General features: G+C 48.4%; 1 protein-coding gene across 4 annotated transcripts in view; it reads left to right on the top strand.

The window, feature by feature from the left end:
• PKD1 (polycystin 1, transient receptor potential channel interacting) overlaps positions 1 to 16,054 on the top strand; it is an 81,699-nt gene that overhangs the window by 21,309 nt on the left and 44,336 nt on the right. For all 4 annotated transcript variants that reach the window (XR_014933835.1, XM_015876593.3, XM_085514018.1 and 1 more), the window contains exons 2-5: positions 10,866 to 10,937; positions 11,925 to 11,996; positions 13,664 to 13,833; positions 15,345 to 16,013. Coding sequence is in view for 2 of the 4 variants with exons in the window: in XM_015876593.3 (XP_015732079.2) it covers positions 10,866 to 10,937; positions 11,925 to 11,996; positions 13,664 to 13,833; positions 15,345 to 16,013 (983 nt within the window). In the remaining 2 variants the exon portion in view is untranslated. The remainder of the gene's footprint in view (positions 1 to 10,865; positions 10,938 to 11,924; positions 11,997 to 13,663; positions 13,834 to 15,344; positions 16,014 to 16,054) is intronic.

Genomic DNA, 16,054 nt, shown 5'->3' with positions numbered 1-16,054 from the left:
GGGCCGGCGTTACATAACGCACCGCTCGGCTCCAAAGACACATCCAAGTGATTAATTTGAGGCTCTGGCAGCCGCTTCCCTGTAATAATATTTTAAACATTACTTTTCCACTGCTTCTTGCCAGCGATCGTTATTTTGCGCTGTGGAGGCTGTAAAATTTCACTTCAAGGATGGGTTTCACTCCCGTTACAAAATGTGTCTGGAATGTGCAGATGTTTCCTTCGGGGAATAGAGAGCCAATCCGCTGTAACACATCATCCCCACAGGGAGGACTCAACGTGCTAAGCAGCCCTATTCACAAAATCACAAACAAACAGACGCACACGGCACCCTGTGGGGCTGTGCCCGGGCTGGGGATGTCACTCAGAGCCCTATGGGTGTATGAAGCCCAATGCTTGTGCCCCTTGAGCTTCAGATCCTTCTTTGCAGCCTGTATTATGTGTGCAGCCTGGCTTTGCACAGTGCTACATCTCTGCATTTGCTGGAGGTGGACTGAAAGAATGATGAAAGTGTTGGCTTCTTGGGTGCGTATATCCTGCAGGCAACCAGTCTGCTGGGCATGGGTGCTGGAGCAGACCCTGCCTGTAACAGTCTTTTGGGGCCCATAGCACTCTTAGAGAGAATCCTGTTTGGGCTGTTAAGATTTCAGTGATGAGGTCTGCCTTGATTCTGATGTGCACTTCTCTGTTAGTATAACAATACCTTGAGTAGAAACAAAGTGGAGACTAGAGAGTACATGAAGGCTAGTATGGAGTAAATACACAGGGGAATTGTTGGTAGCAACAAGTGTGGGCTTAGAGGACAAGCCTATCAAGCACTGATAAGCAAAATACAAGGAAGAATCTGTGGCCAGCAAAGCTGAAGAAGTTGCGCAATTATATTGGGATCTAAAGGGATTAAATGATATGGGTCTGTTAGTAAACAATCACGATCAAATTATCAATGAAACTACAGAAAAGGCAGTAAATATTTGTTTTCTATTTGGAAAGAAGCCAGGTGATGTATTTGTATCACATGAGAATGATGAAATACTTTCCACTCCAACAGTAACTGAAGAGGATGTTAAACAGCTGCTATTAATGTTAGACCTTCTTAAACTAGCAAGTTCAGATACTTTGCATCCAAGATTTTTTAAAGATCTGGCTGAGGAGCCCTGTGGGCCATTAACGTTCTCTTTTAGGGAATTTTAGGGTAGCAGGGAGATTCTTGAGGACTGGAGCAAAACGAGCATGATGCCAGTGTTAGCAGAAGGTAAATGGGATGGTACAAGTGTTTGTTAACCTGGTGTCCTGATTTTCCAGCCTGAGGAGAAACAGTGAATTGTACAGCGTGGACAGAAGGTAGAAGTTAAAGGGGATAGTGTTGTTAGTGGCAACCAACATGGAATATTCGCTTACGGAAAATAGATCTCATAAATGTCTGCCTTTTAAGTGAGTTTACAGATGGAGTAGATGAAGACGATGATGTTGATGTAATACACATATGACTTCTGTAGGTATTTGACTCAAAGCAATGTGTATTTGTCAGGAATTGGAAAGAAAGAAATCAGCACATATATTGAAGGGATTAAATACCGGCTTCAGAATGTAAGAGCAAACTGGATTCATCCCGAGGAGCTGTGTTGCAGTGAAGACTTGGAGATTGATTGCTGACTGCCTTCTTAGCGTATGTGTCAGCAGGCTGGGGAAAACAAAACTCAGCAGTGATGCTGTGCTGGGAGTACCAAAGCACTGTCCTGTGGCTTGTAGAATGTGAATTGCTCTCACGGCTTTATGTTTGTGTAAGAAGCAGACTACCAAAAGGGAAGGGCAAGTGGCTTTGTGTCCCATTCCCCAATCTTTCCCCAAACCAGCTCACGTGTTGTGTAGGTCCCAGAGCTGCAGAACATCTGGAGAGCCTGTCCCTCACTTAGGAGACTACAGAAAGCAGGCATAGCATCAGGACTGCAAGGAAAACACAAAGTGGACCATGCTGCAGCCGTGGTTTGACCCAGTCTTGGTCCTGAGCATGCTGCACTTCTCTTTTTCTTCATGCTCCCCAGTCTGTGGGTTGTCTGTTGCAGGCAGCGGGCTGTGAACTCTGTGGTTATGCTTAGCATTGTTGTTTTCACTGAGCAGCACCATTTACTTTGTGCTATTTTTAAACATATCAAGTGCTAATGTGACTGCCACAAATCCCAGAGTCTCTTGCCTGGAGGAGAAGAAGAAAATGAGTGAGGGGCTCTGCATCTTTCCAGCCAGACTGCGTGGTCCCATGCTTCGCTTCTCATCCCTTCCCCATCTCAGCTTCCTCCGGCCCGTGCTTGGAGCCCAAGGGTGCTGCTGAGAGCCTGGAGCAGGGAGCATCTTAAATGTGTGAGAATGCTGTTGGTAAAACACATAGGAGGTGAAAATCATTTGACAGACACGGTTAAAACGCACAGCAAAATGTTTTTTCTTTAGCAGCCACCCGGGAAACTTGGAAAACTTGCTCGTCTGTCAGAGATGGATGTTAGCTAAAGGTCAAACAAATTCGTACTGTCAGCTACGAAAGGGAAAGTGTCTGAGGGAGTGTTATCACCCGTGGGAAGTGACTGCAGGGATGTGGCTACTGGGCCAGCCTTGTTGGTGCTGGAAGGAATGACTGCTCACACATCCATGAGGATGATGGTGGCACGCCAGGTGGTTGTGCACTGCAGGCAGCTGCTGCCCTGTGCCCCATAGCGTGGTTGGGCTGGGGTGTCTCTGTCACTCCCTTTGGCAATGACTGATGAGGAGACCACCACAGAATCTGTTAGCTCTGCTCCTCCCTTGTGTCTGTGCTGCTCTGGTGATAGCAGGTCTGAAGCAGGGAGCACACTTAGGTACTGCAGGGTGCGGAGGGAATGTCAGCAGTGGGCAGTGATGGGTGTTGTACTGCTGGCAGCTCTGCAGTGCTTAGCCCTGGGACTTTCCCTGTCTATTTCTCAGTGTTCTGGGTCTGGATTGTGCACTTTGCCTGGCATGTATAGGTAACTTTGGCTGGGAGGTGATGCTCACATCAAATCAGTCCTTCATGAATCCCAGTAAGGCCCCTTTTTGCTGCTTTATGGCTTTGCACCAGCACTGCAGCAGTTAATGCCCAAGTTGTTTCACTGCTCCTTTTGGGATGCTGAACACACAGCCCCCAGAAGGTTTCCTAGGAATGGGCTATGCAAATATTTTTTCATATTGTGTCAGTGTTTGCAAACCAGACGTGTGCTTCTAAGGAGACTCTCTTGGAGTTCGGTGCTCCTTTTGCCTCTCACTGCTCTCAGCCCAGCAATGTGCTGTTGCTATTGGTTCAACATTTAGGGCCGTGGCTTAGTGGCCATGGTGGTGATGGGTTGGTGGTTGAACTTGTTGATCTTAGAGGCCTTTTCCAACATTTATGATTGTCTTTCTACTGCCCCCTGCATGCCCTGATCTCTGCCTTCACCAATACCTGAACTTTTATTGGAAACTCTTTACTTTGTGAGCAAGGTTAAACATGGTAGCTCAGTTAGGTAATTCCTAAATTGCAGCTTAGAAAGGCCTCACATGCCATGTTTAACTGAAATATCATGGGGCTCTGAACATGTTGATATGGGTGGGAATTGGAAGAGCCCTGTGCCAGCATGTGCTGCCAGTCAGCTCTGGGACTCCCCTGGCTGGGGGTGTTTTGGGGAAGGAAGTGGTTATCTGCTTGGAGAGCAGCTGGACTTGGGCTGCAGGCTTCGGCATTGTCTCTTTGCTTGAGCTGTGCCATGTGTGCTGGGAAGATGCTTTGTTTTGATGGATCTTTGGGGTTTTTTTTTTTGCAAACTTTCCATGAAACAAACATGTATTCACAGGGCTGACATTTAGCTGGCTGAAACTGCAGACAGCTTGTTTATGTGCAGCACTAATTATGGACATTAACTTTATTTAAATATTTGAGTTGCTGCTTTCCCAAACTTAGCCTTCTCTGCTCTGATCTCTCAGTGTGATGTTACAGAGGCCAGGCAGGGCAGGGTGCCTTCTCCTTAGTGATGTTCAGGCTTTACTGTACACCAGCTTGAGTCACCTCTTGGTGGAGTGGAGCTCCACTTACAGTGCCAGCGTTGGTCTCCACAAGTGCACAAGGCTCTGGGGACTCCCCAGTGCTCCCCTTGCATGCATTTCCATTGTTTAAATGTTGGGAACAAGGAGGTGAAGTCAGTCACAGCCTAAAAATAGCTTGTAAATCAAGCAGTTCTGTGGGTCCCTGTGCAGACAGCAGCACTCCGGTCCCTGGGAGTCTCCTGTGTGCAAAGCCCCCACCCAGACCCTCTGACTGGGGATTGGAGGGATGGAGTGCGTGATGCCATTGCCTATGGGCTGCACTGCCAGAACATGACATCACTGCATGAGGTAACACGTCCCCTTTGTTCGAGTGGCTTCATCCCTGGTCCTGCTTATAACCATATTTGGGAAAGTCTGAGAAAAGCTCCCTGGCTGTGGGATGTGAGGAGCTGTTCTTTGGGTCTCAGCTGTGCTTCAGACAGCTCCCACCTGGAGGTTGATGCCTTTGGTGTGTGCTCAGCAGCACTGCATCCCCAAACTTTGCCCAAGCTGCAGGCACAGCAGCCAGGAAGTGTGAGGACGGGCACAGCTGGGCCTGGGGTGTCCTGAGCTCAGCTCCATTTCATGCAGAACTCATATTAGTCCCATTCTGCGCTGCATGAAGCTCTTGCAGCCCCTTTTCCTGGGCTGCCTTAAGGAACTCAGGCACCCAATGCTCAGCTTCACCCCTGAACTCACCCACTGTGCTGAGAGCTGCAGGGTGTGTTCCATGCCACTCTGCAGCATCTGCAATAAACCTGTGCCCATGGCAAAAAGGATGAGCAGGATTGACTCCTGCAGCTTGGAGTGCTATGAGAGAGGCTTGTGCAGGCTGCAAGGGGAAGGAACCCAAAGGGGCAGCAGGAGCAGGCAGGAGCAGGGCTGCTCTGTGTGCTCCTGGTCCTGCAGTGGGTCACATCAGCAATGGGTATCATTCTCCTCATGTCGAACCCCGCTGACTCCAGGCTGATCTGCCTTGCAAGGGCATATGTGAGAGTGTTTTGCAGTTCTCCCACGAGAGCACAAAGTGTACAGAACATTGCAGAAATGCTTGTATCCTTGCCTTAGTTTTTCATATCAACAATTATGATTTTGCTGTGGGAAAAGAAACATTTATTTGTTAGATGAATATTTGTGAAAAAGTGTTTTGGGGCAAATTCCTTGGAGAGAGCTGAGACTTGAGCCAGCATTTGAAACTCATAAATTCAAAATGAGCAAATAAATTGTCATCATGCTGTGACAGCCTTGTGGAGGCCGGGGTGCTCCTCTCTGCCTGCCAGCCACAGCAGCAGCTTTACTCAGACCTACAGCATCTCCCATTGAGCCTTTCTCTGAGCCCTGCTGCATCTTGTTCTATCTCTGGCTGCTTTGCTATTCTTTGCAAGGTGATCCTTGCAGATGAAACGTGTGGGTTTGCAATGCCTCTCTGCTACATGGCTCTGGGCAGAGGCTGAAGCCCTCTTTTGCTGGCCTCACACCAGCAACTGAAACCAGTAGCTGGTGATGAAAATCTCCCTGTGCTCTTGCCCTCCTGTTTGTGGAGAACCACTGGGAGCTCAATGTGCCTGGGGGGCTGTTCAGCAGCTGGGATGCCCCTGTGCTCTGTGCAGGACTGAAGCATTTCCCCCATGCTCCCAGCTCTGTGCTGAGTGAGATGGAGTTTATTTTTACGTTTCCTTAGCCACTGTGGCATGAATCTGTACTCCTCACTCTGCACACAAAGTGCTGTTACTTCTACAGTGCTTCCTAGGAGTGGTGCAAGCCAAAAGGCAAAGTGAAAAAGGAATCAGATCAGCAAAAAACTGTAATTTTCCTGGCTCAAGCATGCAGAAACACATTGGGTTATTCCTCCACTTTTCTGGAAAGTCTATTATGTACGTCAGGCACAGCACTGTTGCAAGGGGTACTGTGCTGCCTTGTGTTCCTGGAGCCCAGCAGAGCATTTGCCATGGTAACACCATAGATGGCGTGACTGGGCTGCTTCTTGCTGCTCAGGATGGAGTGGTTTATGTCTCACAAGCTGTGTCCTGCATCCCTCTGTCACTTGCCGCGCTCTGCAAGGTATGCATGCTGCAGCCTGGCTGTTGGGGACTGTGTGACCTAATGTGGGGGTGAGAACAAGGAGCAGAGGAGCTCTGAGAGCTGTGGGTGTTCCCTGGGTTGATGCTTTCTATCCCCGCAAGCTGCACAGCTCCAGCCTGGGCACCCATTATGTTCGGGGGGCAGTGAGGTGTGTGGAGTGTGCTGAGGTCAGAAGCAGGGAGCTCTTTCCACTGGAGGTTGTGCTTGGATAAATCAGAGCTGATGTAATCCAGGAGAGGCCTCTGAAATCAGGAGTGAGGCAGAGAAAATAAATAAGAGCAATTATTCATCACTCATGGAGCAGAAAGTAAGGCAGCATCCTGTGAAATGGAATGTCTAGCAAATTTAAACCAGCCAAGAGGAGTAGTGGTTTTTGATTAGAGCATGTGAATGACGGAGCTTGTTTTCTGAGGATGGTGTTAGGCCGCGTTGTCTGCTTTGATCCTATGGGTTCTGCTATCCTTGTGGCTGCTCCTGCTGTTAAAGTGCTGGACTAAAGTGAGGCTGGGGGATAGATTTTCCTGTGACTGCGAGCTGGTGTGCATGGTGTGCTGGAGGCCAAATGCTTTATCTCTCTCACACTGCTATGAGCCCCGTCACAGCCACTGCAGAGGCTCCTGTGCAGACTGGATGGAAACAGGATCATGCCCAGGCTGCCCAAGCACCTCTGGAGCTCCACGGACCTCCAGCATGTAGATAAGTTGGAGCTTACCGACCTGGAGCTCCCTTTCTAATGAACTGCTGCAGCTTTTCCCCAGCCTGCACACAGGCTCTTCTCTGCACAGACGTTTCTCCCTGTCTGTGGATGCTTTTCCCATTACTGTTCTGGCTGGACTCTGTACACTAAAAGGGCTGCGGAAGGCACAAGCCAGCACTGCCCCCTTCCCTTCCCTCCCTTCTTTTGTGAAATGAAGGCAGTGCAGGCCCACAAATGACATAATGAGAGCATGATATCAGGCTTGGCAGGCAGAGGCGTGCTATACCCCACTCGACATTATATGTTCTGCTGGATTAAGGAAAAAAAACAGCAGAACACCAAAAAAAGCCTGTCCACCACAGGCTGCAGAAATAACCACCCCGTCCACAGGCCGCCTTTCCCTGGCTGCCCTCTGCCCACTGGAGCTCTGTGAATGGATGTGGCAGCTGTTGCTCAGGGGCACATGGATGCTGGGTGTGTTTAACTCCCTGAAGTGGTCCGGCCCCATCCACGGGATGTCCCTGGCGTTGTTAGGGACTGGTGTGTACTTGCACTCCATCTGTGAGGTGGATGCTGTCCCTGCCGTCATCCCGCTGCTCTGGCTGTAGCACACGTGGCTCTTCCAGCCTCAGGCAGGAATTGGTAGCAGGGCTGGGATGGAGCTGCAGGCTCCCAAGGTTCAGGCTGACGCCCTCGTTACCAAATGTTCCCTTACCCGCAGCTTTGTCTTCCCTACACGAGTGAATCCACTTCCAGAAGTGTTCTCAAAACTTCCTTTGCTCAGCATGTAAGTCAAATGTGTCATCATTTTGGAAGGTAGCTGCACGGGGAGCTTTCTTCATGGGGCATCTTTCACACAGCTCCTGTTTGGTTCTGTAGTCACTGGTAGTAGGTTCTGATGCCTCCACTCTCAAGAGTCCTTCAGAGGAGCGGGCTGAGCCCTCCCAGCCCCTTTGGCAGCACACAGTTCTATTTTACAGATGTGGAAGCTGAGGTGGGATCAGGAAGCTGTGACTGGCCTCCAGCTGCCCCCTGCCAGGAGCACACCGCGTTCCTGGTGCCACACGCCACACAATTAAACACAATTTTCCTTCTCCTCATGGGCAGAGCAGCAGTCAGCATGTGAACTGCCTTTCAATGGAGAGCTTTGTTTTCTGCTGGCTTCAGCCCTGCCTTGAACCTGCTCCGAATTTCCTCCAGCCTGGCAGTGGGCTGGGAAAATATAGTCGTGGCAGTTTGTGGCACTGAGAGGCTGAGCTCCATCCCACAGCTTGTGCCTGGGGTTTTATTGGTGAGTAGTTCTTTCCTATCCTGACTTTATTTATTCAGCCTCCTTTGGTTCACAGCCCTCTTTCCCATGCCAGGAAGGTATAATGTTATTTTCCATACAAATTGGAGAGTGAACATTGGGAGAAGGCAAGCAGGTGGCTGGAGGTGGCAGTCGCTGGCACCCACCACCACTCCTGGCTTCTGCAGGGTTGTGCTGTCTGCAGGAGCCTCACTTCTCTGCAGACTCCTCATGGAGGTATGGGGAGGTGGAAAGCTCCCAAGTTTTTATACTGGTTCTTCAGCATATTGTGTTGGCAAGAGTAGAAAATAACAAAGGTATTAGGTGCTGGTTTGTAGGTTGCCCTCTAGTGACTTGTGTCGTGGAGAACATCAGCATCTCCACCAGCACAGGACGTGAGCTTAAGCTGGGAGGTTGGAGGTTTCTCCTTGGAAGCCTGCTGTAAATGTGCATCAGTTGGGTGCATTGGTTGGTGTTGGACAGATGTGTGAGCTCAGAAAATAACAGCTGTGCCAAAAGACAGCAGGTTAGAGCTGTCAGGTGAGGAGGCCCAAGAGAAGGAGCCACTGCAGCCTCCAATACAACCTGAGGGCATGGGGGCTTTGGGAGCAGGCAACAGTGCTGATAACCCAAAGAAACTCTGTGCTGATAATCCTTAGCCATGCACCTTGGTTCCCTGTCACCTTCACATGCCATCCTGCTGATGGAAAGCCTAGCCCGTATCTGTGAAAAGGCATAATGGAGAGCCACATAAGTGTATGGGGACAGCTGTCTCCATGTCCTACACCACACCCACAGATAGGCTTCCTGCACCCCTCTAGCCCCACTTGGACACTTGTTTACTGGGGAGCTGTGTGCTGCTCTGCATGTATTGATGCCTAATGTGAATCCCATCCGTGTGTAAGGCAGCACTGAAATTCCTTCCTCGGCTTTTTTGCTGTTTTCTGAGGCTGGTGTGAGCAGCTCCAGCACTGCACATCCAGCAGGACCGTGTGATGCCTGGTCCTGTGTCTGCTGTGTGGTAGGGATGAAGCTGTTTGACCCCAGGAGCTGAGAGCTTGGACTCAGCCTATGGCTCATCCCTTGGCTGGAGTTTGAAAGCTTTCACCACATGGCTCCCAGTGCTATTGCAGTGCTGAAGACCTTTCCATGCCCAATGCTTATTGCCCTGGCTCTGTAGCAGCAGGCAGTTGAGTTTGGAATTTCTCTTGTCTGAATGAGGAGCAGGAAGGCCAGGGTATGAGACATCCAAGCTGGAAAACTACTTCCTTCTGTCTGGTGCTTGAGGTGCTGTCTCAGAATTAACTGGGCTATTTCCATGTGTCTCAGAGGAGAAGTGGAACGTTCTCCCTGTTATACCAGGTCACCCTGTGCCCAACATGTGCACAGCTCGAGCACAAAGGTGGCAGCTTCTGGCTCTCTTCACCTGCCAGAGCCTTCTGTGCAGGCTGCATGCTTAGCTGGTGGACTTGCTTTTCTAAGTGTGTTTATTGAGCTTTTATTTTGCACATTTCTTGGCCTTCTTTATTGGTGTTGCTGATGTACTCTTCTGAATCCACTCTCAGCTTGGCAAAGAACTCCTGGACAGCAAAACTGGGAAAAATAAATCTTTTAAAGAGACATCCATCCCTGTTACTTATCCCCATGGTTTCCTGGAATCATAAGTCATTTTTCTGCCAGTTTGGCTTAATTCTGTTCATTCAAATAGATTTAGTAAGTTCAAATATCAGATCAAACCAGGAATTAATCCATTAGGGGACAAAAATAAGAGGTGAGACGGGAAAGAGAAATTATGAGAGGTGCTGCTTGGGGAAAAAGGTGAGGAAGGAGTTGGGACTTTGCAGGAGCTGGGCCATGTGTCCAGATCCATCCTGCAGCCCTGCAGAGATCCTCGCAGAAGACCCATTGCTTGGGCTGGGAAGAAGAGCATTGGTGCTGCTCAGTGGTTTTTAACCAAAGAAGATTCATTTGAAACTGGGGACTGGAGTTTATAGGGAGCAAGTAGAGACTGATCAGTGAAATCTCACTTCTGAGCTGAGTGTCATTTTACACTTGAGAAAGAGGATGGGAGGTGAAGAGAGAGAACTGAACCGGATAACAAGAATTTTGCTTTGAATGAACTGGAGGATGTTGGTGTTACAGGGGGAGAATTGCAGATTTTTTAGAACTTCCTTCGTTTTATTGGGAAAATCTAGCTTGCTTTTAACCAGAAAATATTCTTAGTTACTTCTTTTAGGCTTTTTCAGAGAGATCTTCAAAAAGATCTTTAAATGTTACAAGTTGAGTGCGCCAGTTGTGTAATTAATTTCCTGTTCTTTGGTGTTAGAGAGGGTTGTGGAAGTTGTTTTTTTTTTCTTCCATGAGTTAATTACTAATTGAGTCTACATTATCTCTTAATTATTTATTTGAACATATATTAGAATTGAATATTTTTTCAAGTATACCTCAAATTTAGTAATGCGTCAATTACGTCTGTGATTGCTCTAGGTGTGCTCTAGAATGGTATGTGTATAATGGTAGGCCAGTCTATCCCTACACATTATACAGTGCTGGGAGCAGTGCATGCTTTGTAGCTGGGAGAGCTGTTTTCTTTGGCTGGGAGAACCATTCCACATTAACACACCGAAACCTTTCTGTCTGTAGTCTGGATAGAGTTTGGAGAGAGACTCTTCTGAGCTCCACCGGTGGAGGAATGACAAAAAGTTGAACAAAAGCTGAAAACTGTTTTTTCTTTCTCTAGGGATCTTTCCAGAAACAAGATCAGTGCTTTAGATGTCCAGATGTTCAGAAGCCTGACTTCTTTGGCAAAACTGTAAGTACACGCTGCACACTTATATTCCTCCAGTTAGGAGAGCACATTTGGGCTCTACCATGACATGCTCATGTGTCGTGAGTTTGCCTTGTTCTTGGTCAACCTCATGTTGGGCCCCAGCTGTACGTGTCCATGGCCTCCTTTCTTGCAGTGTTCAGCTGCACAACCCATTGGGGGATTGATCTGCTGCCTGGTGCTCACAATCAGGCAGGATCTGGCATGCCATACTGAATGGAGGGGAGATGAAGGTGAGAGAGTAAGTGACATCTGTCACAAGATGGATTGCAGAGTGGAAAATGATGGTAAAGCGGTGCTGTCCAGATCCCAGCACCCCAAGAAAACTGCCCAGACTGAGTGGGCCAGGAGGAGAGTAGAGCTTTGACCATTAGCACACTCTCTAGTTGAGCTGCTGGTCAGGCAGACTTGCTCTACTACTTACTGTTGGTTACTATAGAAGGTTGAATGTATGTTAAGATAAAATGGATTGTCAAATCCAAAAATGTGCCAGCAACCAAATGGGATTTGGTGGTTCAACCTGGGTAGCTGATAGCCAGGATAGCCTACCATCATTACACCTCAAAATCTCCTAGAAGGAGAACAACCCTTGGGAGGACTTGAAGTGCCAGAGCTGGACTTGAGCATAGGACCCAGAGAGGTTTGGAATCTCCCTCCTTGGAGACACTCAAAAGCTGCCTGGGCATGCTCTGTGCAGTCCAGTTCATCTGGTTGAGGAGGGGTTTGAACCAGACGACCCCCAGAAGGTGCTTCCAACCTCACACACATTGTGATTCTGTGACTTAATGCCTCGCAGGAAGTTTTGCTAGTGTATGTGTATGGCTTATGAGGCTGGGAGTGATCAGAGGGTAGGTAGGTGGCCTCCGAGCAGAGCTTGGGACTGAAGGTGATCATGTTTTGTTGGCAGGGAAGTTATCAGTACAATGAACAATGTTTAAACTTTTTTTCCATTTTTTTTTTTTTTTTTTACAGAGATATAAGCCACAACAAGATTTCTACATTAGAAGAAGGAATATTTGATAATTTATTTAATTTAAGTGAAATGTAAGTTCCTCCTCTTTATTTCCTAGTTCTCTATTGAGAGCTTCCCTGGGAATTAAGTGCTGCCTTGGGGAGATCTGGGCCACATACCCCACCTCCTCCCCACTACTTGTAATGGCACACACTTTCCTGTTTGTGTTAATGAGGGAACTAAAGCCCTTAGTGCCCATTCACCCATCCAGCTCTGCCTGCTTTCCAGCTGCTCCCTTGGTGTCCCTTTTGACAGTAAAGCTCATCTTTCTCTGTGGCATTCTGAAAACTTCTGAGCATTAGGAAATGCAGAGCGGGTGCAGGGAGCCTGCTGGAGGGATGAATGGATACCCTGACTCCCACCTTCTCATTACCAGGCCTCCCTGGTGTTACTTCTCTTCCTCTCTCCAGCTGCTGCTTCCTCATCCTCCTGCACCCCCTGCAGTTGCTTTTTAGACTCTCTCCAGTTTCTTCCTCAGGCTATATCTTGCTCTTGGAACCTGTTGGTGCTACTTGAGCTTAACCTCCTCTCAGACTTTGCTTCTGTCTCCTGGATGCCTCAAACTCCTGCTGCCATCCTCTCGGCTCCTCTACTTCTCTTCCACACCAGCTCTTCTGAGATCGTTGTCTCCAGTCCCAACCCCTGTTCCTGTTGTATGTTCAGACCTTGGGACCAGGGGACCTAACGAAAGGGCACTGTCCTGCCACACATGTGTCAAAGTCACTAGAAGGCACTTGAAGATCTTCTCCTTGAGTAATTCAGGTTCTTATGCTTATAATGATTTTTAACTGAAGTAATTAAAATCTGTGTTGATATGTGAAGGATATGTTTCAAATTGATGCCATGCATTTCCAGGAGAGGTATGTGAAATCACAGCACAGAATGGCATTTCTGTATCTGTGTGAGCCAAAGGATGGACCCTGTGCTGTTTCTTAGCAAGCAAGAACAAAGCTCAGCTACACATTCTCCATGAAGACAAGGCACAAAGGGCATTTTCAGCTCTGCATTTTTTGCTTGAAAATTGCACTGGAGAGACAGAAGGGATCCCTGCTGTGTCCAAGTGAGCCTATCCCTGCTGAGGCTGGCCTGCAAAGTGATGCTTTCAGTATAAAAATCCTGGGTTCAGCCCCTGCGGCAGCCCAGCCCAGCTGGCGTCAGCTAAACAAACATCTTTCCATCTCTGTCCTGTTCGCAGCTGAGAGCCAAAGGCTGTAATTTGGATCAAGCTTAGCTGCAATTAAAGTTTCCATCTTTTCATTAAACTGCCACATGGAAAGATTATCATTGACTTTGCATTTCTTTTTTGACAGACCAGTTTTATTCTCTTAGCTATTTTTTAATGGAGCTGTAAATAGTCTCCCTTAGCTGCAGAGGCTGCCATTACATCCAGTGGCTGTTAGATGGCAGGCTATTTTAAATATAAGATTGTGTCTGTAATTTGCTTCTAATTGCAACAATTATTTGCGGAGTGAAAAAAGTACTTGGAGTACTCGCCTAATTCTAGCCTCTAGAAAAATCATGTTAATTATTGCTTGATTCCCTATTCATTAGCTCCCCAAGCAGCTCTCTCCAAAGCATTTCACTGGAGTTGTGCAGATGGGAACAGTGAGGGATCTGCACGTTGCTGTAATTAACACTTAGCACATGCTTCCCGTTGTCAAGTGAAGGCGTAACTTTTTCTCTGATCTCCCTATTACAGAAACTTAAGTTGGAATCCATTATTTTGTGACTGCAAACTTTCCTGGTTGCCCCGCTGGGTGGAAGACAGAAAAGTGACCGTTCTCCAGGCATCAGATACACGATGTGCTCACCCTCCTGGGCTGGCAAACCTTTCTCTCTTCAGTGTTTCTTTCATCAATGCTACTTGTGGTAAGGAGGCACGATGGGCTGTTGGTGGGGAAGATGACTAAAGGGGCGGAAAGTTTCAAGCAACCCTCAGATGGTTCCAGCTTTAGGCTGCTGTTCTCTCAAGCAGTTAACAATCTGACTTTAAGCAGGGCAATATCGTTATAGTTGATGGGACCTGAGGGCATAATAAGTTGGATCTCTGCAGATGACAGGGCTCTATATCAGGAGTGTTGTATAAACTCTGCCCTGATGTGCAGGCTGTTGCTGTCTCCTGGTGCATGTTTCTGCCTGCCTTGGTCAGCACAAACATGGGGCACCAGTTGCTGGGCAGGAGCAGCTGTAAAAAAACCCAATCCCCACCAAAATACTGAACTATCTCTGTAAGTAAAAGGTAGAAGGAGTGCTCCTCAACCAGCATCAGCCATCTCTTTTGATGCAGGGAGTGGAAGGTGGTGGAAACCAACTGAACTGCCCAGCAAAGGGCAATATTCCTCAGGAGCTCAAACCTAGCAGGTGGCTGTTCTGCTTTCTCCACAATTAACCCAGCACCCCAGCAATACACTGCTTACCTGCTGCTGGACTCACTGCCACTGTCATTCTCTTGATAGTTAGGTGCTCTTCTTGTACCTCGGGTTAGTGAGGAAGCAATGCAAGGCTGTCTTGTGGGGTAGTTCAGCGTAATGAGGATAGGTTGAGGAAAGCCTGCCAGCTACAGTTGTTTCTAACCAGCTGGGAGCTAAGGAATATGGCCAGGCTGGTGTTAAAAACAAGGTAGTTCTCATGTCATGTTTCTCACAAGGGACTTTTGTTAAGAAAAGTGGCTTAGCGTTTGCGGGAAGGCCGTGGAGCAAGGCCGGACAGTTGGATGGATTCGATCTGGGAAGATCACGCAAGGCCAGGGCTGTTGAGATGTTTGGGGGGAAATGTTGTAGCAACAAGCAGAAACACACAAGCAACTGTGACTGGTCTGCGTGGGCAGAGCTGGACAGGAGGCAGGGCCGTCCCAGCTGGGCTGCGGCTGTGTGTGCTGCAAGGGGCCATGCTTATGAGCTTGGGGCAGGACAGTATCCCACCCCTCACGAGCTGGTGGGGGGGAAACAAAGTGCAGGAGGACAAGCTGTTGCTCTGACAAGGGTGTTGTTGTGATTGTCATCATTGCACATGTCTGTGTGTTCATGCATGTGTGCACTTTGTGCTCCCTGCAGCCAGGCACGTGCTGTTTCTGTTCATCTGCACACATTATATAATTGCATCCTTCTGCACCACTCAGTTGCAGGCTGTGCAGCATTGCCCTTCCAGTTTGTTACTGGAAATGAAATATGCTGCACCAGTCCAAGCTGTGGTACAACCAAGGGCCAGTGTTTTCCCCTAGTCTTGCTCAGTGTGTATCCCTTTGGGCTCCTTTGAGGGTAGCTCAAAGCAGCTCCGTGTCCTGTGGTGTGTCCTGGGTGGTGTCTCTTTTCAGGGTTTCATTAAGCCATGGCTTTGGTGTCAGTTTGCAAGAGAATCTTCTGTTCTGTTCTCTCCTCCAGGAGCTCAATACATTACATGCCTGACAAGCAACCACACAGGTGAGGCTGAACTCGTCATCCTCTTCACATCATCTCACCCTGGGAACCTCACTGAGGAGACCTGCAGTGCACTCTGTTATGCTGAAGACCAGGAATATGGAGGTTTCAGTCCCCAGGGGCAGTGTCTGTGTGGTACTGCCCACGAACCAAACTCTTCTTCCAGTTGTTTGCTGTTTTGCACTGAGCATTCATCTGTGCAGGCCTGCGGTGGCCCATCCCTCATCCACTTTCCCTTCCGGGCACAGTTGTCTGTGTCTTTTGTAGGACTCAAGCCCCGGTATAGCCTACACCAAGCTGTGCTCTTCAATGTCAGTATTCCAATTGCTGTCAGCACTTTAGTATGGGAATTTGGGGACCAAACAGAGGTTCTCAACACCACTGGAAATGCAGCTGTCCACACGTATGCCTTACCTGGGCAGTACAATGTCACTGCCACCCTCTTTGTGGGCACCAAGGTCTCATATGTGCAGGCAGAAATTGAGGTGGTGGCTTCACCCCAACAGTTAGAACTGCAGTGCCCTTCCTTGATCAAGACAAATGAGAGTCTGGACATAAGGATCCGCAACAGAGGTGGCACTGGCCTCACAGTGTTATATGGAATCACAGCAGAGTCTGGAGAACCTGGCAGAGGTAAGCATGGTTGTCTAGGAGGCCAGTGGGTGCTGGGCAAA

The sequence above is a fragment of the Coturnix japonica genome, chromosome 13 (assembly GCF_054131305.1).
Source record: "Coturnix japonica strain WE chromosome 13, WE-NBRP24, whole genome shotgun sequence".
NCBI lineage: Eukaryota > Metazoa > Chordata > Aves > Galliformes > Phasianidae > Coturnix > Coturnix japonica.
Note: the sequence above shows the minus strand (reverse complement) of the source record. Positions and strands in the feature narration are given on the sequence as shown.